Source organism: Oryctolagus cuniculus, chromosome 6, assembly GCF_964237555.1.
Source record: "Oryctolagus cuniculus chromosome 6, mOryCun1.1, whole genome shotgun sequence".
Lineage (NCBI taxonomy): Eukaryota > Metazoa > Chordata > Mammalia > Lagomorpha > Leporidae > Oryctolagus > Oryctolagus cuniculus.
Window position 1 is genome coordinate 88696478 of NC_091437.1, and position 24262 is coordinate 88720739.

Consider the following 24262-nt stretch of genomic DNA (forward strand, 5'->3'; position numbering starts at 1 on the left):
TGGCAAAGCCCTGACGTTCCCGGGGTCTAGAGAAAACCAACACCAGCCAAGCACACCCCCCGTGCACTTTTACCTGAGTGGGTGACACAGGCCTAGCCCAGCCACCCCCGCTGCACGAGCTGGCTCGTGGATACCGCCCAGCACTCTGTCCCGAGGGCGGCTGAGTCACCCCGCCGCCCACGACGCCTGGAGGAGCTCCCAGACGCCGCGGCCTGTTCGCCGGGGACGGCTCCAGCGGTGTCGGAGCCTCCGTCCACGCCGCGAGCTCCCACGCCTGCAGCCGGTCTCGAAAGTCCCCACCAGCCACCGCCTCCCGCCCCGACCCTCCTCCCGCCAGGAGTGCGATGGAATCCAGCTGCGGCCGGCATTCCCGCCCCCTCGCCGCCGCCTTGGATCCGCTCACCGCTTCCGAGGACAACGGGAAAATCGGTCGCTCGGGACCCTGCAGTCCCCGCCGGCAACCGAACTGGCGCGTCCCTTGGCGGCGCATGCGCCCGGGGGCCGGCTGCGGGAGGTGGGAGGGGGAGGTCCGGTCTCCGATGACGTGGCGCAGCGGAGGCGGAGCCGAGGCCCGTGGCGGGAGGGTGGGGGAGGAAGAGCGAGGTGAGCGCGGACGTCAGAGTGGAGAGCGGAAGGTCAGGGAGGCTCGGAGCGGAAGTGAGACCAGGGAGCCTGTCCGCCATTGTGGACCCGAGAAGCGGAGAGCGAGACGGAGAAGAGGAGCGTGCAAGCGGGAAAGACGGGTCCTTTCCGCCGACTCCCGAGCGCGAGGCCCTCCTTTTGGCTTTTCAGCGAGCGGCGGCAGCGGCGGCGGCTGGAACAATCACTAGGCCGAGGGCGGCAGCCAACTGCTGTGAGTGCACGGGGAGAGGCCCAGGCGGCGGCGGCGGCGGCGGCGGCTCCTCTCGGGTTGCGGTGAAGAATGTCAGCCACTAGCGTGGATCAGGTGAGGGAGAGCAGAGGCCCCAGGCTCGGCGAAGGCCCGAGCCCTGGAGCTCCACCCTCGCGTGGGGCTTGGGCTCCTCCCCGTCGCCGCCGCTGCCGGCCCCATAACGGTGCCCCGGGCGCAAGTTGCTGCGGTCCGGGCCGGGGCGCCCCGGGCCCGGGAGCCTGCGGCCGGGGCGGGCGCGAGGCCGCGCTGGGTGGGAGGAAGGACTGCTGGTAGGGCTTTAGGAGGCATCCCGAGGGCGGCAGACGTGGGGCTGAGCCCAGGCGAGCTCTGGGCGACGGACTCCGAGTAGCGGGTGGGAGGCTTCAAGACTGGGGGTGGTTGGGAAATTGGTGGCTGTGCAGGATATGGTGGGTTTTACTCCTACGCGGACTGTTTAAAATAGCTTGTCTTTGTTAATGCCGTTGATTAACAGACTTTCCCTCCTTTTTCTTTTCCTTCTCTTTACCACACCTTTTCGTTATGCTACACAGAGACCTAAAGGGCAAGGAAATAAAGGTGAGCTTGGCTTTTATTTATTTATTTATTTATTTATTTCTCAGTGCTGCCTTGACGTTACAGTGTGAGGAGGATTTTGGTTTATTTTTGCTCTATTTTGTGTGTGTGTGGTTTTTTTCTTTCTTTCTTTTTTTTTTTTTTTTAGTGTAAGATTAGAGAAACATAACAGCTAAGTCGCGTGCTATCCAGAAAAAAACTTCGGTAGTTCCCTGCTTTGAAGCCAGTTTTATGGGAACCAAAGCGGTATTAGAGACAGTTTTCTTAGTGGTATTCCAGTTATGCAGCAATTATCGTGAATGTGGTGATATTGCTTTAGCTTTCCAGTTTATCCGTGTTATGTAACTGCTGCCACAAAAATTTCTGCATGTGTTTGTGGACAAGTATGTTTTGCAAGTGGACATTTTTGATTTGACATGTCAGGAATACTTTGGAACATGAAACTCACATGGTATTCTGTGTTGCATTCATGAAAATTGTTGTTAATCAGGGATTCAGTGTCGAAGTGAGTTGTAGGGAGGCAGATGGGAGAGGTCACAACTGAACAGGAGTGTCATCTTGCTGTATTGTAGTCCTGACTGCAAGGTATAACTCCTACTGTTTTACTGAGGGCTGAGAGGAAGCAATTTGTAAGGTTTCTACAAGGATGATGTGATTTACTCCTTAGTGAAAGTACTATTGGAAGTAGAGTGTTAAAAAAAACTCTTGTATTTATTAATATTGAACGATGTAGTCAGCTGACTGAAAGATCATACTGGTCATGTGACATTAGTAAGTATAGAACAGTAACTGTTTTCTTGGGATACAGCCAGTATAAATAGCATTACAGTCAATTATATATTTATAACTAACAGCTCTTGAAATTACTCTAGATGGAATGGTGCTTCCTGTTATTTCAGTAACAAAGTATAACTTAGAATAAAAAATCTGTAATGGCCATCTAGATGTAAGTTCAGTGTCATTATTGGTGCTCTGTAAATTCTTCTTACGGTTTTATTTATTATTGCAAATTTGATTAATTTGAAAAGTAATAGGTTCTGTATGCACAGATTAATTTCCTGTCTGTTGTAGTACACTTTATATAAGAATTTGTATGTACCAGATATTTGGCACTCTGTAAGATACTAAATTTATTACTTTTGACTAAATATGTTTTCTTGAACTGTATAAATATATAGAATTCTTATTTTTAGAATTTTATTTTATTTTTAGAATTATTTTCTGTGTTAAGCATATATACCTCTGAATTGGATATTGTTGGTTTATTTTAAGTGAAATTTTTAAAGTTTTGTAAAGTTCAAAAGAATGATCCAATAATTTCCTTTTTTGCTAGTCTGCCCATTAGGAAGTATGTAGACTTGGAGATAATGTGAAATCTGTGGTCATTATTGCCTAGCGTAAATTATTTTATCCTAGATCAATGGGGAGGTGGCACTTTGCAAGGCTATTTGAAATACTAAGTGTTTTGTGTTACCTGCTTTAAGGTAAGTACACAAGTTCTATGAAGTACTTAATTTGTTTGATAAAACAGAATAGAGCATCTTATAGCATTGTAAACCAGTAGTATATTATTGTAAATTTGATTAATGACATGGTCATTTCACTTAGATATGTGCTAATAACATCTTTAATATTATGTTAACTGTAAAGTACATTATATGTTGAGCAATAGTATATACATTTTCTTGATTTTTTAAAAAAATTATCAGTATCACTTCTATTAGGTATATTTGGACATGCGAAGTATATTTATTTGATTAGCTCTTTATTCCAAGCAGTTTTTTTTTTCCCACGATACTGTTCAGTGCATAATTTATCCAAGGATAGGTTTGATGGATTGGGATTCCTTGGAGTCATGAGTTCTAATACTTCTGTGGCTACTTATTTACTAAGTGAACTTGGACACATTAATCCTTATTGTCAGAATTTTCCCTCTGTAAAGTAAAAGTGATAACTAACCATAAATCCTGCTGCATATAAAGATTGTATAATTAATTAACATAGTCTACTGCTTCAGGAGCCATTATATTTGCTGAATTTCTTTTCACCTTCCTCAGTCTGTTTTTAAGCTGTTGGGAAGACTTGCATGGAGTGTTGGTAGGGGGAAAAACACTGCTGGACTAAAAGTATTGATAATCATTTAAATTGCTTTGAAATGGTTGCTGCTGGCACATGCTGCACAAATACACATATGTTACAAGGCAAAGGCATCACTGATACAGATTGCCGTGTCTGTTTTTGATAAAAACTTGCTTGTCTAGCTGACTTCATTTTCAAGCTAGTAAAATTGCATTGTGATTGTTATGCTTACTTTTATCAACCAAGAAACAAAGTTACTTTTACTTTTGAACTAGAACTTCAGTGTTCTAACAATACGAGTAAATCTTGAGTTTGGAACATAGCAAGTTTATGAAAAATAGATATCTATGAGAAGTTCATGTCATTTAAAGTTTTGAATGCATAATCCTTTTAGTTGGCTTAGTGTAATTTCAGAGATGCTTTTTTTTTTTTTTCTGAATTTTCAGTTGACAGCATTGGCCCAACACTTGGCTTTAAAGTCTTTGATTTTCTGCTAAGTGTTTCTCTGTACATCCTTAATGTCTTAGTGCACTAAAGGAGCTAAAGGAAATTCGTTATCAGTTTCTTTGTTAAGGTAGAAATGCTTTTGTCATATAAATAATAATTCTAGATTTACTTGTTCAGTAATTTTAAATCTTTTTCTAATTAATAGTTTATCCCAATATTAGATATCAGAACTCTTCTTTATTCTTTGCTAGGGTGGTACCAAAGAATAGTAAAATTTTAAGGATGCTACTTACCTTATTAATCTATGATTTAATGCTGACTTCTGATTACTATATTTATTTATGTATTAACAAGTAGAATTTTTGCTTGCTGGACTAAAGTGTGCTGTGCCTTTACGTGTGATCACTCCAGATGACATACTTGTAGCACTAGGCTTTACTGTCCCTCTTCTACTATCCCTTAGTCTTATAGATGGGCAGATTATATGGAAAAGAAGTTATCTTTTCCCTCCTCTTTTCCCTCTTTCCCTTCTGAAAGAGGGACATGTGCATCATTTTATACATTTAAAAGCAGATATGGCTAAGTTTCAGTGTTTCAGGAAAGTAGTGGGAAATGCCTTATATTTTGGCAGTGTTCTGTTATTTCCTCTCCCTCTCCTTCCCAGAAATGATTTCAAAGCACTTTTACTGTCATTATTTTAGGCTTCATTTTATTATTAATCCTCAAAACATTCCTTTAAGGAGATAGAGGGTATATGGTATTGTCGCTGTTTTTGTAGGTGGGGAAACATGATGCACAGATCTGTTGACTTTCCTAACTTGATGTAGTCAGGACCAGAGCAAAGAATCACCTGACTCCTAAGGCCCATGTTCTATCTTGATTTGACTCTGCTTCATAGAGCAGAGGAAACAGGCGAAGAATCATGTAAGTCATCCGTTCTTTTTTCCCCTGAAGAATTTTACAGACTATGGAACTGGCTTGGATTGCATTACTATTTAGTAGCTTTCAATCTCCAAGACATCAGATTGTCATTAAGTAGTGTTTCAAAACTAAGTCTCTAAGACATTTGAATTTCTTGAAGACAACAGGTATGCTTCTGAAACTCAAAGGCTAGAACAACTACATACTGCATTTAATAAGTATATGAGAAAACTGAGTCTTTCTCAGGCTCAGCCTTTTAGAATTAGGAAGGAAAGAATAGAACAAGAAGTAATAGTAGCACAGTGATGTATTTGAATAAATTTACTGTCAATATGGATTACATTTCTGAGAATCTAATGGACATAAAATGTGCAGTTTTGAAATGATTCAAAATTAATATGTATTAAAGTTTGGTAGTGAAGAATTTTTTTCAAGAAATAATAGATGATGGAAAACTACCTTTGATAAAGGAATGTTAAAGCCATTGGTGAAGGAAAGCTAGCATGGCAGGCTTTATAATAAAAATAACCTAAGACACCCTCAGTAGTTAGTTTCTGGTGACTATTATGTATTTAAATTCTGCAGAATGTATTTAGCTCAACCCTAGTTCTGATATAGTCCTTAACAAATAGTTAAACCACTTCACTGAAGCCAGGGTCAAGTTGACCTTCAGGTTGCTCTTGGCATCTGAGAGGCAGGAGTATGGTAAGAGGTCTACTTTGAGTACTTTACAATGTTCATTGCTACTCACTGTATGGAAAAGAACTAAGGTTTTTACATATTTTTGCTCCCAAGCAACTGTTAACTCATAATATTACATTTTAGTTGATCTAAACTCATGGAAGTTAGGTATAAATGATAGTTTAGAGGAACACCAACTTTAATTTATAGTGTTTTGTGATATTATATTTTTGAGCATTAAATCTTTAGATACTGAGTTCTTTTTGTTTCTAAGAGATGAAATTTTTTCATCTCACTTGATAGCATACTATGTATTGCCACCATATCAAGTTTTAGTCCAGTAACATATCTGTCTCTAAATAGTTCTAGAGTCATTTTTAGACCTGTATGAATCTTGTAATATTTAATGTAACAAAGTATATAATGCTATATTTACATAGTGATACCACATTGAGTTTTAGCCTAGTAACGTGTCGTATTTATATAGTTCTGAAGTCATTTTTAGATTTGTATGAATCTCTAATGTTTAATGCAATAATATTTAATACTAGGATGAGCTTACATATATATTACTAATAACCTCATTGAATAGAGAAGTAATCAGAGAGTAAGAGATTAAGTCCCTAAGAGGAGATCATTCATATCCTCAGTGGTGGACTTTGGATTTAAATCCAGGACCTTTTTACTTTTGGAGACTGCTTAAAACTGCTCTGAGACAGTGTGCAGAGAATGACAGCTTTATGGAGTTAATGGAAATGACCTGTGAACAGATGAGGCTTTCTAAATTCCTTGATTCATTGTGCCAGGTGTAATTGTGGTTATTTTTGGTGACTTTGTTTTATTTCTCCTTTCAAGTGAAAATCTTCATTTTTTTTTTTTAACTAAAGCACTTAATTAGGTTTTTCATAATTATAAGTGCATTCACTGCGATGCTGGTCAAGTTCTTTTAGCCACTTTTTAAACTGCAGACATTCAAGACATTTGTAATTTTAGATCAAAAACAGTTCCTTTCCTTTTTATTTACTTTCATCTGACTAGGTTTAAAGAAAGGTAGGGAACTTGTTTTTTAAAGATTTATTTATTTTATTTGAAAGGCAGAGTTACAGAGAGGCTGAGGCAGAGAGAGGGGTCTTCCATCCGCTGGTTCACTCCCCAGATGGCTGCAAAGGCCGGAGCTGTGAGGATCTGAAGCCAGGAGCTTCTTAGTCTCCCACGCAGGTGCAGGGGCTCAAGGCATTGGGCCATCCTCTCCTGCTTTCCCAGGCCACAGCAGAAAGCTGGATTGGAAGTGGAGCAGCCAGGACTCTAACCAGTGCCCATATGAGATGCTGGCACTGCAGGCAACGGCTTTACCTGCTACGCCACAGCACTGGCCCTGGTAGAGAACATTTAAACATTTGTCTATAAAGTTCCTTGAAATAGATGTAGTTTCCAATGTAGCATCAAGGAACGCTTTCCAACATTTTACTGCAGCTACTCACAACAGCATGGAAATTGGGATTTCTACTTTGGGTTTTTGATAAGGAGAAGTGTATGATTTGTGTTTATGTAATCTTGGATTTAAATATCACAAGATTTCTAAGATTTTCGTGGCACATAAATGTGTCCAAAGTAAAGTTTATCTTAAGAGACTACTTAAAAAACTCAGAATTACTTTTTCCGAGTTGGCTTGGATAATCTTAAGTATTAATTGGGTTAGACTGAGTTTCATAATTACACCATTTCTAATACAAACATGTTTTTTAGTTTCAGTCCAAAACGGTTCGATTCATCAAAAAGATGCTGTAAATGATGATGATTTTGAGCCATACTTAAGTAGCCAGACAAATCAGGTAAGTCTTCTGACTTCAGATTTTAGGGGATTAAACTTCTGTTAGTGTTAATTGATTTTTCAAGTAGATACTTCAATTGAATGAGACTAACCATAACATGAATTAATGCATCTAGTGTGCTTGTGTTGTAGTAAATAGCGTTTTCGGATTTATGACATTGAGAGTTCTATTTGATAAGTAGCTGAAAGTACTTTATGAAATACAAAGGGATAAAGATGGGCATTATCTGTATATATTATGATCAGTTTTTTTTTTGAATATTGGAAAACTTAAATTCTGATGTCACTGTGATATCTTCATAACAAACAAATTAGAAGGCTTGCTTAGGTAGAAATATATGTATGTAGAGTGGTGTAATTTTTGGTTAAATGTATTTTCTTTTTCAGATGGCATTCCAATTTGAATTTTGTTGATAATTATAGACAGCTAAGTTTTAATGTAACTTGTGATACTAGGGCATATAATTAGGCACTTTTTAAAAACATCTACTTTTTGGACATTGGGAATTTCATTATCAAGTCATTTACTTTTGAGTATTTGCATACAGAAATAATTTAAACATTTGAAAACAATAAACAGTAGTACAAATTTAACGATGTTAAAATGTGTTACTCCTAGAAAATGAATTTTAAAAATTAGTTTTCACTATTCAGTTTTTTTAGAGAGAGCGTTCTGGAATGAAGCTTCTTATTGTTTTGCTTTAAAAAAATGAAAAGTTGTTTCTGAAATTTGAATCTACATTTTATTTAAAGATGTGTTTTATTTATTTTAAAGAGTTAGAGAGGTAGAAACAGAGAGGTCTTATATCTGTTGGTTCATTCCCTAGATAGCCGCAACAGCTGGAGCTGAGCTGGTCTGAAGCCAGGAGCTTCTGATGGGTCTCTCATGTGGGTACAGGGGCCCAAGGATTTAGGCCATCCTCCACTGCTTTCCTAGGCACATTAGCAGCTAGCTGGATCAGAAGTGGGGTAGCCGGTACTTGAACCAGCGCTGATATGGGATGCCAGCACTCTAGGCTGGGGTTTTAACCCACTGCGCCAGTCCCTGAACCTACGTTTTTAAAATTATGAAGGAATAAGGAACCAAATACTACCACACTACAGATCTTGACAGTTCAATTAGAGAAAAAAAATTTAAAGAAAAACTCCTTTCCAGTTTGTGGACTATCTGTTTACTTTTAAGGACTATTGAAGGGTGATGATTGTCTTCAGCCTGATATACCTCTTGGTCTTTCTCCCTAACTGTGTTCTCTTATCTGCTGAGCCACATTCCTAGCATGTATACCTTAGCAGAGAATAAGTAAATGAGAAGGAATAGCAGTTGATGGATCTATGAAGGATAGGCTACTCTTAAAAGAATGAAAAATTTAACTTCACATTTATGTCATCTAACTTGATGAACTCAAATAACAGATTCACTTTTCCACATGAATGTTGTGAAAGAATGTGAGGGTACTTCAAAAAGTTCTTGGAAAGTGGAATTAAAGATAGATTTACTTTGGTGCAAAAAATTCTAAATCCTTGTGTGTGTTTTTTTTCATAATTCATTCTTTTCATGAATTTTTGAAGACTGTATCACTGTAAAGCAGGAACTGTTGTGCAGGTTTTAAAAGAAAAAGTAGGGGCCGTTGTTGTGATGTCATGGGTTAAGTCTCAGCCTACCTCAGTTATATTCCATATGGGTCTTGCTTCCATTCTTGGCTGTTCCACTTCCAATCCAGCTCAATGGTACTGTGCCTGGGAAAGCAGCTGAGAATATTGTAAATCCTTGGGCCCCTGTACCCATGTGGGAGACCTGGATGAACCTCCTGGATCTAGGCTTGGCAATTAGGGAGAGAACCAGCAGATGGAAGATCTCTGTCTTACTCCCTCTCTGAAACTCTGCCTTTCAAATAAATAAAATTAATCTTTAAAATAAGTTAAAAATAAAATAATAACTTTTATTATATCCTGGCTCATACCGAGATATCTGTCAACATCCTTGTGACGATATTTCTCAATTCTTTTTTGAATTCTAATGTACCTCTGATCAGATAAATTAGGGAAATTATTGGAATAAATAAATGAACTTTTTTTTCTTTTTGCCACTTGATCTCAGAGTTTATATGCTAGAATCTAAAATGAATTTATATTATGAGAATATGATGCAAATCTGTTTTTAAAGAATTTTAGTAGACTGTAAAAGATAATTTGGGAATTGTTACCAAAAGAAACCTGTTTTACTTGGTAACTGATATTTTAAAGTTCTTCATTGTTTGTCAGGAGGACTTAAAAGCATTTTTGCTGCAAGGAAAGTTTTTATCAAGGATTTTTGGACATTCCATGGAGCAGCAGGGACACAAATCAGCGCCCATATGGGATGCTGGTGCCGCAGGCATAGGCTTAGCCTAGTACGCCACAGCTCCAGTCCCTAAATGAATCTTTTTTGATAGAAAAGGTGTTGAATATTTTTGACCAATGACAAGTTGTTTTATATATTTGTATCTAAATTGGCACTACAATTTCATTTAATCTATACATTAAAACTGGAAATAATAAGGCCGGCGCCGCGGCTCACTAGGCTAATCCTCTGCCTTGCGGCGACAGCACACCAAGTTCTAGTCCCGGTCGAGGCGCCGGATTCTGTCCCGGTTGCCTCTCTTCCAGGCCAGCTCTCTGCTGTGGCCAGGGAGTGCAGTGGAGGACGGCCCAAGGACTTGGGCCCTGTACCCCATGGGAGACCAGGATAAATACCTGGCTCCTGCCATCGGATCAGTGCGGTGCGCCGGCCGCGGCAGCCATTGGAGGGTGAACCAATGGCAAAAGGAAGACCTTTCTCTCTGTCTCTCTCTCTCACTGTCCACTCTGCCTGTCAAAAAAAAAAAAAATCTATTTATTTGAAGGCAGAATGACAGATCTTCCACCCACTGGCTGATTCCTCAAACGGCTGCACTAGGCACAATAAGGACGCAAGTACTTGTGCCTTTATTGCCTTCCCAAGCACATTAGCAGGAAGTTGGGTGGGAAGTAAAGAAGCTAGGGAAAAGGCCCACACTAAAAATCAGATACAGGCACCCCAGGCTTAACTTTAATTTCTTAGGGAATACTTTTTAACACAAATTTTTAAAACTTAGTTTCAGTCCTTCAGATCTTAAAATTATGTATAGTTCTTCAGACTGATTTCACCATTAAGTTGAATGGAGAATTTAGGTTTTATTTGGTATTGTCAAAGATACCATGTAATTGGTGCATGTAAATTTGAAGAATAAATTTGAAAACTGAAGTTTTATCTAGTCTGCTTGCATATATGGGGAAATAAATCCCTAGCCATGATTATTACAGAAGAATAAAGAATTGAAAAAAATAAAATATTTGAGGTTTGTCAATTTCTGTCCCATCCATTACTGCTCTTTAAGATTTTCATCTTTTGGGCTGGTGCTATGGCATAGTGGGTAAAGGCATCCCATACTAGTTTTGGTACTGGTTTGGGTTCCAGCTGCTCCACTTCTGATTCAGCTCTCTGCTATGGCCTGGGAAAGTAGTAGAGCATGGACCAAGTGTTTGGGCCTCTTATCCGCATGGGAGACCCAGAGGAAACTCCTGGCTCCTGCAGGTTGGGCCAGCTCCAGCCGTTGTAGCCATTTGTGGAGTAGGCTAATGGATAGAAGACCTCTCTCTGTCTGCCTCTGCCTTTCTGTAACTCTGTCTTTCAAATAAATAAATCTTAAAAATTATCTTCTTTGCCTATTGGAATGATTTCTTAGCCAGTAATTCTATACTGCCACTCAGCAGCCTCACTAAAATCCGTGTCTGATTGTGTCATTGTCAGTGTTAAAGAATTACTGCAGCTTCCCAACAGTAGATAACATTTAGCACATGAATGCCCTTAAAATGGCTCCAGTTTTTACTTATGACGTTGCCATACTTAGATGTATCTAGAGTATAATTTATACTTTTGTAGAAGGAAACAAATAGATGGAAATACACATAAACATTAAAAGTATTCCTGAACCTCACTTAACTTTTTGTGGTTGATTCAGAAGTCAGTTCAGGGGTTTGAAGTACAAGTTTCTCAATGGAAAATAAGTATTTTTCTGTGCGTAAGTGCTGTTACTAATGAATAATGCCTTAACTATTTTCGTTAAATGTTTTAAGTCATTGTCTAATTTTCCTAAAGCGGTTTTTAAAAAATCTTTGTAGTTGAATAGAGTAGAAGACACTGTCCTTATTTTATCAATAAATGACAGGATTAGAAAAAAAATGATCTCATGAGATCAATGGTAGAGAAAGTGGGAGAGTAAAGAATTGAGCACATGGGAAAGGCATTGTGGTTTGATGGGATAGACCACTGCTTGACACATTCACATCCCATATTGGAGGGCTACTTTGATCCCAACTCCTGTGCTTCTCATCCAGCTTCCTGCCCATGCTGTTGGGAAGGCACTAAATGATGGTCCATGTATTTGAGTCCCTGCCACCCATTTAGGAGACCTGGATGGAGTTCTTGGCCAAAACCTGGTCTTTGTCCTGGCCTAGCCCTGGCTTGGTATTGGAGGCATTTGGGGAATGAACGAGTGGATTAAAGATCTCTGTTGCTCTGCTTTTCAAAGAAAAAAATTAAACCTATATCCTTGAAACCTACATCACATGGACATTATACTCCTAAGTCTGGACTAGGTTGGAAATTATGCCATGTCCTGGTAATTAATTTACATTTTACAGAAGCAAAATAAGTTTAGTTAATTTGTTGACTATTTGAGGTATCTTAGGATTGTATCATTAACCCCCTCCTGCCTTTTAGCAGTTTATTATGAAAATTTTCAAATGTGAAGAAACAGAATTTTATAATGAGTACATATACCTGCTACCTAGGTTTTGGCAATAACATGTATCATGTATTCTTTTACATACTGATTTCTCCATCTTTGTGCTTCATTAATTTATTTTTCTTTATGCATTTCAAAGTGACAGGCTTGGTATACTTACCCCTTAATACTCAGTGAGTATTGTTAAGTATTTGTTTATACTTTGTTTTTGTTTCAAAGTAAAATTTACATTTATTGCACAAAATCTGATTGTAAAATTGATGAGATTTGGCAGATACTTGTTATGTATACCAACAGTCAGATATATAATACCAACAGTAAGGTATATCTTTTTTTAAACATTTACTTTATTTATTTGAAAGAATTACAGAGAGATGGAGAGACAGGAAGAGAGGTCTTACATCTACTGGTTCACTCCCCAAATGGCCGCAAGGGCTGGAGCTGAGCCTTTCTGAAGCCAACCAGGAGCTTCTTCCAGGTCTTTCACGTGGGTGCAGGGTTCCAAGGACTTGGACGTTCCTCTGCTGCTTTCCCAGGTACATTAGCAGAGAGCTTGATAGAAAGTGGAGCAGCCGGGACTCGAACCAGCATCCATATGGGATGCCAGCGCTATGGGCCAGGGCTTTAACCTGCTGTACCACAGCGCCAACCCCTGTAAATTTTGTTGAGTTTAATTTTGTAATTACCTCCAGGTACAGGTTAATCTATTTTACTTTTTTGGTTTTAACTTGTCAGCTTCTAATTACATAAGTTTATGGGGTACAAAATAATGTTATGATTCATGAATATAATATGGAATAATTAAACTCATTAATATATTTACCTCAAATATTTAAGATTTTCCTTTTAGTGAGAACATTTGAAATTTATCGTCATCAACATTTGAATTTTTTTTAAAAGGTAGAGTTAGAGAAGGAGAGAGATACTTCCATCCATTGGTTTACTCCCCAAATGGCCACAACACCTGTGACTGGGCCAGACTGAAGTCAGGAGCCAGGAGCCTTTTTGGGTCTCCCACGAGGTTGCAGCAACTCAACTAGTTGGGCCATCTGCTGCTGCTGCTTTCCCTGACCTTAACAGGGAACTGTGGAGAAATCGGGATATAGACTGTTGCCCACATGGGTTACCAGCATTGTTGGCAACTTAACCTACTATGCCACCGTGCTGGCCCCCAGCATTTGAAATTTTAAACTGTCAGAATGCCTTGTTAATAACTATATTCACCAAGTGTAAACAAAAACCAGCATAATCTTCCTGTGTGACATTTTGTACCATTTGACCTTCATCCTCCAACTACTTTCAATCCCAGCCTTTGTGAATACAGTTCTACACTCTGCTTCTATAAATTACCTTACATAATATTAGTTTTTCTCTGAAGACTATAGTAAACTTAATTACTGAACAATTTCTGTATTATGAACACACTGGTTTAATGGATTAAATCACTAGCTGATTATATCTGTCATTATGACCATGTTAGAGATAAAAGTAAGTTCTGAATTACTGTCTGCATCAGTGAATAGAAATCTTGTTGTTAGTCACTAGTGAGAACATTTCTCAGATTGATAGTCTGCTGCACTAGCAATTAAAATATTTCTCATGTAGCGAAAGATACAGTTAATACAGAAGTTACAGTAATAGTTCTGTGAATTCAAAATTAGTTTCCTACAACTCTGTTCTTAACTAGAACCAAAACCAAAGCCTTGACTTCTAAAAGGCTGCTTAAATGAGTTCAGTAAAGCTAAGAAAACATATCAGTTGTTTACAGGCAAATAAATGGTTAAATTTGTATCACAGAGAAGGAAGATCATTTATGCAATATACTGTCAAGGATTCTAATTGGTAGTAACACTTTGGATATCTCTAATTAGATTGGGACAGCAGGGAATCTTGATTTTATTAGCCAAAACTGCTTTAGTCAGTTGTAACTAATGGGGTACATTTTAAAGTAAGCCAAACTATTATTTTGACAAAATTAATAGTTTACTGGTGAAGTAATAAAAATCATGACCTGCATACCCTGAGAAGATTTGTTTTTACTCTGACCCAAGAGGTAACAGAATTGACCAAAATTTGTGCCTCAGTAGTAATATAGGTTTGTGGATTTTGTTGTTTTTGTTGTTAAGGAATTAGCCCAGATAATCATTAAAACTGCATTGGTAAATTGTACTCCAGGGTTTGTTTGTTTTAAGGAAGCTCTTGATACTTTTTATTCTCTGGCCCTTTAGTTTGTTTGCTACTGAATAATACAATGAGTATAGACAAATTATGAACTTATTGTACAACTCTATTGTAGAATTCAGCATTTGTCATGGTAAAATGAAAGCATTTGATACTATGTAAGTATAGTTTTATAAAAGCTTTTATTATAAATAATGAACTTTCTGTTTCCTACTAGGTCTGCTTTTCCACTTCTACATGCAGATTAAGACTTACTAGGTTCAGATTTCACTACTAATATTCAAAATTAAAACTTTGAATCAATTTCCTTGTATCCAGCCTGGCTGTCCTACTCTTCTGTATGTGAAACACACTTTCTGATTTGACTTTTCCATTTAACTAGATTTTCTTTTAAAATGAGTTTCTTGGCCGGTGACGCAGCTCACTAGGCTAATCCTCCACCTGCGGCGCCGGCACCCTGGGTTCTAGTCCCATTTGGGGTGCTGGTTCTGTTCTGGTTGCTCCTCTTCCAGTCCAGCTCTCTGCTGTGGCCCGGGAAGGCAGTGGAGGATGGCACTTTGTGTGGGAGACCGGGAGGAGGCGCCTGGCTCCTGACTTCGGATTGGCATAGCTCTGGCTGGAGTGGCCATTTAGGGGGTGAACCAACAGAAGGAAGACCTTTCTGTCTCTGTCTCTGTCTAACTCTGCCTGTCCAAAAAAAAAAAAAAATAATAAAATGAGTTTATTATAGTCTTTTCCATAGTGTAGGCATTCGGTAAGTGGTTGAGGTATTATAAAATTCTAAATAAAAGGTTACATTTAAGTAACCTTTCAGAAGAGGATGAAGACAATTTTTAAGAATCTTCTAATCATTTTAGAGTTTTATATCAAAATAGTTTTCTTGTCAATATGAAGTACAGAATACTGTTAAACATTTAGTGATCAGATAACATGTATATGTTTCATCTTCATGGATTCTAAAAGTTGACTTATTAATTTCTTCAAGAATTTCTTCTTTGAAAACCACTGGGACCCGTGCTGTGGTGTAGCGGGTGAAGCTGCTGCCTGTGCTGCAGGGATCCCATGTGGGCGTTAGCATCCCAGCTGCTGTACTTCCCATCCAGGTTCCTGCTGATAGCCTGGGAAAGCAGTAGAAGATGGCCCAAGTGCTTAGGCCCTTGCCATTCATGTGGGAGACCCAAAAGAAGCTCCTGGCACTTGGGTTTGGCCTGGCCCAGCTCTGGCCTGGCTCTGGCCCGGCTGTTGGGGCCATTTGGGGTTTGAATTAGCAAATGCAAGATCTCACTGTGTCTCTATCTCTCTCACTAGCTCTGCCTTTTAAAAAAAATTTAGAACAAACAAAAAACAACCATTGGTATATTTTGAACTTTCCTCAGGCTTCTCTTGGTAAGGGTATTTAAATGGAGGAGCCATTATTTCTGCAGTGATGCTACCTTCTATTGTGCTGGTTCAAAACATGTTCACAGTAATACTATGGATCTTCTTTGAATGTGTTTCAGTTATAGATAATGTTTCCCATATATATATTGAACTAAATTATTAAGTAGTAGCACGGATTTCCAATTCTAAATACAGTAAAATATGCAACGTCAAATGTATTTGGAAAATTGTTTCGTGATTTGCTTTTTTTTTTTTTAAAAGACTTCTGTATTTTATTTATGTATTTTTTAAGGACTTATTTATGTATTTAAAAGGCAGAGTTACAGAGATAGAGGCAGAGAGAGAACTGTCTTCCATCTACTGGTTCACTTCCCCAATGGCCGCAACAGCCAGACCTGCGTCTACCCAAAGCCAGGAGCTAGGAGCTTCTTCCTTTTGGGTCTCCCACATGGGTGCAGGGACCCAAGGACTTGGCCCATCTTCTGCTTTCCCAGACCATAGCAGAGAGCTGGATTGGAAGTTGAGCAGCCAGGACTCACACTGGTGCTCATATGGTATGCCAGCACTGCAGGTGGCAGTTGAACCACAGCACCAGCCCCTGCTTTTTCTTTAAACAGTACAGAAAGGCATATGGGTTTTTGGTTTTTTTTTTTTATTCCATCTTTATTAGCAATATCCAGTAAATATTTGTCAGAATTACTAATTTAAATGCAACTTCTATTGGGTTCTTTAGTTATATCAGAGAAACATTTCAAAAGACAGAAAATTAAGTTTTTAAGTTATAAGATGTGTCACAGGTAACTCAGTAGTAGTAGTAAAACATCTCAGTTTTGTTTGTTTATTTGAAAGAGTTGGAGGGAGAGACAGAAATCTTCCATCTGCTTATTGATTTCTTAGATGGCCTGAACGGCCAGGGCTGGGCCAGGCTGAAGCCAGGAGCCTTATCGAGTCTCCTATGTGAGTGGCAGGGGCCCAGACTCTTGGGCAAGCATCTCAGTTTTAAATGATAAGTCAGTGGTCTGCACTGTAGCTTAGCCTGTAAAGCTACCGCCTGCAGTATCAACATCCCTTATGGGCACTGGTTCGAGTTCTTGCTGCTCCACTTCTGATCCAGCTTTCTGCTATGGGCTGGGAAAGCAGTAGAAGAGGGCCCAAGTGCTTGGGCCCCTGCATTCGCATGGGAGACCCAGAAGGATCTCTGACTCCTGGTTTCTGGATTGGTGCCGCTCTGACCATTGCAGCCATCTGGGAAGTGAACCAGTGGATGGAAGACCTTTCTCTCTGCCTCTGCCTTTCTGTAACTCTGCCTTTCAAATAAATAAATAAATCTTTTTAAAAAAGCTTTAAAAAATAATTTAAACATGTTCCATGTAGTATCTGTTATGCTACTATCATAGGTTTATATTCATATGCTTTTCTTGAATGGAACAATAAGGCACAGTATAGTCGTAAGACTGTAAAAGCAGGAAAAATGAACTTTAGGGAATGTAGAGTAAGAATGCTTATAAATTAAATCAATATTAAGCCTTTATGATATTGACTCTCAGAAGGAAATCCCAGTTGTCCTGATTAGATATTAGCTATTTTTTTTACCTTGCATATTTCTATAGATTATAAAGCTGTGTCCAAAGCTTTAATTTTAAATCTGAATCAAAGATGAAAAATCTTACCCAAGTTTTTGGCATAAGAAACCCATTTTCAATGGAAATCCCTAAAATATCAGCCAGTTTACATTGGCTAGTAACAGATGTGAATTTTTTTCTTTAGAAGAATTTGGTGCCTTGAATTCTGGCAAATCTTAAATTCATGATAACTTATTGTTATTCAATTGAATATTTGTTAAATTGAAATAATTCTGGAAGATTACATAAGCTCACTATTTGTAAACTTTAAAAAGTGATAAACTTACTGTGTAAAATTTGGAAAATATTAGAATGTAATGAAAAAGAGCATCTGTTATACCTCATCATTAGAAACCATGATAAAAGGCCGGCGCCGCGGCTCACTAGGCTAATCCTCTGCCTAGCGGCGCCGGCACACCGGGTTCTAGTCCCGGTTGGGGCGCTGGATTCTGTCCCGGTTGCCCCTCTTCCAGGCCAGCTCTCTGCTGTGGCCAGGGAGTGCAGTGGAGGATGGCCCAGGTGCTTGGGCCCTGCACCCCATGGGAGACCAGGAGAAGCACCTAGCTCCTGCCTTCAGATCAGCGCAGTGCACCAGCTGCGGCGGCCATTGGAGGGTGAACCAACGGCAAAGGAAGACCTTTCTCTCTGTCTCTCTCTCTCACTGTCCACTCTGCCTGTCAAAAAAAAACAAAAAAAAAAAACAAAAAAAAAAACCATGATAAAGATTTTGTTTTACTTCCTTTTCAAAATGAACAAGGCAAAGCAAAGCAAAAGCATTTTAGTCATGCTGTAGGCATAATCTTGAATTTTCTTTGCTTAGAATGTGAATATTTTACCGTTTTTGTTTTCCTGATGAAAATATACAGTGGACTGGATTTCATCATACAGATAAATAATAATTAAAAAAATTTATCTTGAGGCTGGCATTGTGGTATAGCAGATTAGGCCACCTTCTGTGTTGCTGGCATCCCTTTATTGGCACTGGTTCATGTCCTGGCTGCTTCAATTCCAATCCAGCTTCCTGCTTATAATGGTCTGGGAAAGGCAGTAGAAGATGGCCCAAGTGCTTGGGCATCTGCCACCCATATGAGAGACCCTGATGAAACTCTTGGCTCCTGGCTTTGGCCTGGCCTCGTGGGCCTTTATGGACATCTTGGAAGTGAGCCAGCTGATGAAAGATCTCTGTCTCTTCCTTTCTCTCTGTAACTCTTTCAAAAAATAAGTGATTCTCTCTTATTCATCTCTTGCTTGACATAGCTCCTAGGTTTATTCTTGCATGTAAATTTTTAAATACATCAGTTGCTTTAAATATTGATATCTGGGAATAATTTTGTGTCTGCAAAGTTAATCAGCTTTTTGTACAAATCATGGGATTTGTGCTAGAGGACCTAGCACTTCTACAGAAACAATCCCCATCCTATCCTTACCCCCTTGCATCTGAGACCTGCAAGTAATGTTATAAAAAATACTTGAAAATATGAATACTTAGAAAATTTTTCTCTTAGTAAGATTAGGTTTGAAGATTTCATTTCCTTTAGCCATAACAGGTACATCTTCATTTTTAAAACTATTTGATTTTAATCTGATGACTTTTTTTCCACCTCCTGTTAAGAGGTTATTTCACTACTGATTGCAGTCTTTTGTTTTACAGAGCAACAGCTATCCACCAATGTCAGATCCATACATGCCTAGTTACTATGCTCCATCCATCGGATTTCCATATTCTCTTGGGGAAGCAGCGTGGTCCACAGCTGGAGACCAGCCTATGCCATATCTGACAACCTATGGACAAATGAGTAATGGAGAACATCATTATATACCAGATGGTGTGTTTAGTCAACCTGGGGCATTAGGAAATACCCCTCCATTTCTTGGTCAACATGGATTTAACTTTTTTCCTGGTAATGCTGATTTCTCTACATGGGGGACAAGTGGATCTCAGGGACAATCAACACAAAGTTCTGCTTATAGTAGCAGTTATGGCTATCCACCTAGTTCTCTTGGGAGAGCTATTACTGATGGACAGGCTGGATTTGGCAATGATACTTTGAGTAAGGTGCCTGGCATTAGCAGTATTGAACAAGGAATGACTGGACTGAAAATTGGTGGTGACCTGACGGCTGCAGTGACAAAAACTGTAGGTACAGCATTGAGCAGCAGTGGTATGACTAGCATTGCAACCAATAGTGTGCCCCCTGTTAGCAGTGCAGCACCGAAACCAACCTCCTGGGCTGCCATTGCCAGAAAGCCTGCCAAACCTCAACCGAAACTGAAACCCAAGGGCAATGTGGGAATTGGGGGTTCTGCTGTGCCACCACCTCCTATAAAACACAACATGAATATTGGAACTTGGGATGAAAAGGGGTCAGTGGTAAAGGCTCCACCAACCCAACCAGTTCTGCCTCCTCAAACTATAATCCAGCAGCCTCAGCCATTAATTCAACCACCACCATTGGTGCAAAGCCAACTGCCTCAACAGCAGCCTCAGCCACCACAACCACAGCAGCAACAAGGACCTCAACCACAGGCCCAGCCTCACCAAGTGCAGCCTCAACAGCAACAGCTGCAGAATCGCTGGGTAGCTCCTCGGAACAGGGGAGCAGGCTTCAACCAGAACAATGGAGCGGGCAGTGAAAACTTTGGTTTAGGTGTTGTACCTGTCAGCGCTTCACCTTCTAGTGTAGAAGTGCATCCAGTGCTAGAAAAGCTAAAGGCCATAAACAACTATAATCCCAAAGACTTTGATTGGAACCTGAAGAATGGACGTGTGTTTATAATTAAAAGCTACTCCGAGGATGACATACATCGTTCCATTAAGTACTCTATCTGGTGTAGTACTGAGCATGGTAATAAGCGTTTGGATGCAGCTTACCGTTCCCTGAATGGGAAAGGCCCACTCTATTTACTCTTCAGTGTGAATGGCAGTGGACATTTTTGTGGAGTGGCTGAAATGAAGTCTGTTGTGGACTATAATGCATATGCTGGTGTCTGGTCTCAGGATAAGTGGAAGGGCAAATTTGAAGTTAAATGGATCTTTGTCAAAGATGTTCCCAATAACCAATTACGGCATATTCGCCTAGAAAATAATGACAACAAACCAGTTACCAATTCAAGGGACACTCAAGAGGTACCCCTAGAAAAAGCTAAGCAAGTGCTTAAAATAATTGCTACTTTCAAGCATACCACCTCAATCTTTGATGACTTTGCACATTATGAAAAGCGTCAAGAAGAGGAGGAAGCCATGCGTAGGGTAAGAATACAGTAATTTTTGTGTGTGGGATCTTTCTGTTGGGGTGGGCTGTGTACAGATGTGTTCTGTGATACCTCTTAACATTACCTTTCAGTTTAAGAATTTTATTCTGAAGGATACTTACCATTTAGGTTAAGAAACAGAATTACAAATACTTTTGAAGTGACTGTGCCCCAACTGAATTATTTATTTTTTCCTTGCCAAGGGTAGCCTTTCCAATGAATTGCTTCCTACCTAGTCTTCATGCTTTAGGTGATAAAGGTCACTGAGTCTTGGTGTTTTATCAGAGCTGAAACAATTAGGCTTTGCAGTTAAACTGACATTTGAACTGGCCAAGGACTCTCACTGGTTTTAAACACTTTATGAGAAAATGTGTTTGGAGTTTGAAACAATCAGCTTACAAATGAATGTTTGACTGTTGTTCATTTTGCAGTAATGAGAAATAAAATAGATTTTTTAAATATAAAACTCCTGACTTGTTTTTGTACAATTACAGTGAGTGTACAAAATATAGTGAGTGAGGCTTTGATTTTAGGAAGATGACTTAAGAGTTGGGAAGACATAGGCTTTTAGACTTAGACTGAGGGATTTGATTTCTAATTCTGTCATTTACCTTTTGTGAGACTCAGGGAGACTTCCCTGCAATTACACATGCTGTTCCTGCTTACATCATATTAGTCAGAACTGGATCACAGGGCCACATAGAGTACGGCAGGCTGGGCAATGTTTTTCTGTTCCATACTAAGCGTAAAATTGGGGTCCTGTTTTTAGGTGGAAAAAAGAGAATGGACCTGACTAGGCAACTGGCAGATTTTTTCAAACACAGTGCTTTTAGACTTTTGAGAAGAAGCAGATATGCTTAGAAGCCCCTCCATCCAATGAATAACATTCGTTAACAATGGAAAGCTCCAGTGGAAAACTTCTCTGTAGAAATTAAGTTAAAGCAGAAACTTAGTTTAACTTTAGCTGTATGTAAAATGTCTGATTTATTTTTGTGTGTAGACAGATATCTGGCTTCTTGTGTGCAGCAAAAGGAACTGCTTTAACTAATATTCATTGGTGAATGATGCTGATATATTGATCTTTGAGCAACAGTTTTAAAACTTAGTTGCCTGAATAACTATTGAGGTGTTTCTTGAAAATGCACATTGGGGTTGATACATTTGATGAGGGACCTGATAGTATGCATTTAAAACAGGTTTTTAAAACTTACTTGTTTTATTTGAAAGATGGGGCTGTGTCATGGCATAGCAGGTTAAGCTGCCACCTGCCATGCTAGCATCTCATATAGGTGCCAGTTCCTGTCCTGGCTCCTCCACTTCTGATCTGGTTCCCTACCACCCATGTAGGAGACCCTGAAGAAGTTCCTGGCTCCTGGCTCCAGCTTGGGCCATCCCTGGTTGTTGCAGCCATTTGAGGAGTGAATCAGCTGATGGGAGATCTCGGTCTCTCCTTCTCTCTGTAACTCTGCCTTTCAAATAAATAAATAAAATTTTTTTTTTATAAAATCAGGCAGATCTTTCATCTGCTGATTCACTGTACAAGTGGCTGTGAGAGCTATGGCTATGGCAGGCAGAAGCTGGTAACTCAATCCAGGTCTTTCTACATGAGAGGCAGGGACTTAAGTCCTTGGGCAACCATCTTCTGATTCCTCCCCAGGGTGTGTCTTAATAGGAAGCTGGATTGCAAGTAGAAGAGTTGGTATCCAATCTAGGCATTCCAAAATGGGATGTGGGTATCCCGTGTGGTGTCTTTTTTTTTTTTTTTTTTAAGATTATTTGCTTGAAAGGCAGAGTTAGAGAGGCAGAGGCAGAGAGAGGGAGGTCTTCCAGCTGCTGGTTCGCTTCACAGATGGCCACAATGGCCGTAGCTATGCTGATCTGAAGCCAGGAGCTTCTTCCTTTCTGGGTCAGCCACATAGGTACAGGGGCCCAAGGACTTTGGCCATCCTTTACTGTTTTCCTAGGCCATAGTAGAGCTCCATCTGAAGTAGAGCAGCTGGGTCTTGACCTGGCACCCATAAGGGATGCTGGCACTGCTTTACCCACTATGCTACAGTGCAGGCCCTGCAGGTGGTGCCTTAACCACTGTGTCAATGTATGACCCAGGTCATATACATTTTTAACTAGCTCTCCAGGTGATTGTGATGCTAATAATAGCTTTTGCATTGTTAGAGACTGTTTTTGGAGTATTGAAAGTCACTGTTTAAGCCTCTGCTGAACCTTTTAAATGGATGGATGACTATAATTGAATTATCCTCCATTTAAATATGTAAAGTGAAGAAAATAGGATCAGAGGTTGAATTTTTGAGCTTCAAGATTAAGTAAATGGTCATTTTGTTACTGCTGTAACAAATAACAGGAGAAATGATTTGGAATGTAGAAGATGGGATGCAGGCAATAATTTTGTTTTGGATTATATTTATTTTAAGAGGTTTGAGACATATAAGCAGAAAAATAGATTAGGTGGTAGAGAGATTTAGGAGTCCAAGACCCTGGGGGCTTTTGTTCTTAACCAGTTGATTCCATGGAAGGAGATGAGGTTCTTCAGGAGAAAATATGTGTGGCAAGGAAATATTTATCAACATTTCTTTCTCTCTCAGCTAAGAAGAGAGTAACCTTGTATGTCTTTTCATTTTTTTTTTTTAAGATTTTATTTATTTATTTGAGAGGTAGAGTTACAGACAGTGAGAGGGAGAGAGAGAGAAAGATCTTCATTCCGTTGGTTCACTCCCTAGATGGCCGCAGCGGCTGGAGCTGCACTGATCAGAAGCCAGGAGCCAGGAGCCAGGAGCTTCTTCCTGGTCTCCCATGTGGGTGCAGGGGTTCGAGCACTTGGGCCACCTTCTACTTTCCCTGGCCATAGTAGAGAGCTAGATTAGAAGAGGGGCAGCCGGGACTAGAACCGGAGACCATATGGGATGCCGGTGCAGCAGGCAGAGGATTAACCTACTGTGCCATGGCGCCGGCCCCGTCTTCTCACTTTTTCCCCCTTTCCTTCCTACGTGGTCTGAAAATGTAGTCCTATTTTATTTTCAGTATTTTTTTAAATTGTTTGAGAAACAGAGAAGGTGAGCTCCTCTTCTCCTGGTCACCCTCTGGTCACCCTCCAAACACGCTTAATGACTGGGACTGTATTGAAGCTGGAGCCAAGAACTCAATCCACATCTCCCACATAGGTGGCAGGAAACCAGTTACCTGAGCCATCATTTCTTCCTCCCAGGATCTACATAAGCACAAAGCAGGATATAGGAGCTGGGGCTGGGGATCAAACTCAGGTACTCTCATATAGGACACAGGCATCTTAATGTCTTAAATCTAGGCTAAACACTCACACCTGTTTTTTAATATCTTCAAGATTAGAATTTTTATGAAAGTTAAGCTAAAATATGACATTATAGTCATGTTCACACAGTGATTTAAACTTCATTGTTTTTCATTAATTTTGTTTCATCATTTACTGCCAGTCTTGCAGTGCTTAACTCATCTCTGACATCTTTATTTTAAATCTTACTTAACTTACTGTTTTCTTTTTTTTTAGATTTATTTTATTTGAAAGAGTTACACACAGAGAAGGAGAGGCAGAGAGAGAGTCTTCCATCTGCTGGTTCACTCCCCAGAT

At 39.7% G+C, this 24262-nt stretch overlaps 1 protein-coding gene across 17 annotated transcripts in view; it reads left to right on the forward strand.

Moving 5' to 3' along the window:
- The first annotated feature begins 575 nt into the window (after positions 1-575).
- The window catches only part of YTHDF3 (YTH N6-methyladenosine RNA binding protein F3), a 46276-nt gene continuing 22589 nt past the window's right edge, over positions 576-24262 (forward strand). Inside the window, exons 1-6 of one of the 17 annotated variants that reach the window (XM_070075092.1) lie at positions 645-946; positions 1423-1447; positions 2861-2928; positions 4749-4894; positions 7319-7404; positions 19043-20641. In XM_070075092.1, the coding sequence (XP_069931193.1) occupies positions 4837-4894; positions 7319-7404; positions 19043-20641 (1743 nt within the window). In that variant the 5' untranslated portion in view covers positions 645-946; positions 1423-1447; positions 2861-2928; positions 4749-4836. Of the gene's footprint in view, positions 947-1074; positions 1162-1422; positions 1448-2860; positions 2929-4748; positions 4895-7318; positions 7405-19027; positions 20642-24262 lie in introns of those variants that run through there. The other 16 variants (XM_017341338.3, XM_070075091.1, XM_070075093.1 and 13 more) reach the window with 16 other exon arrangements.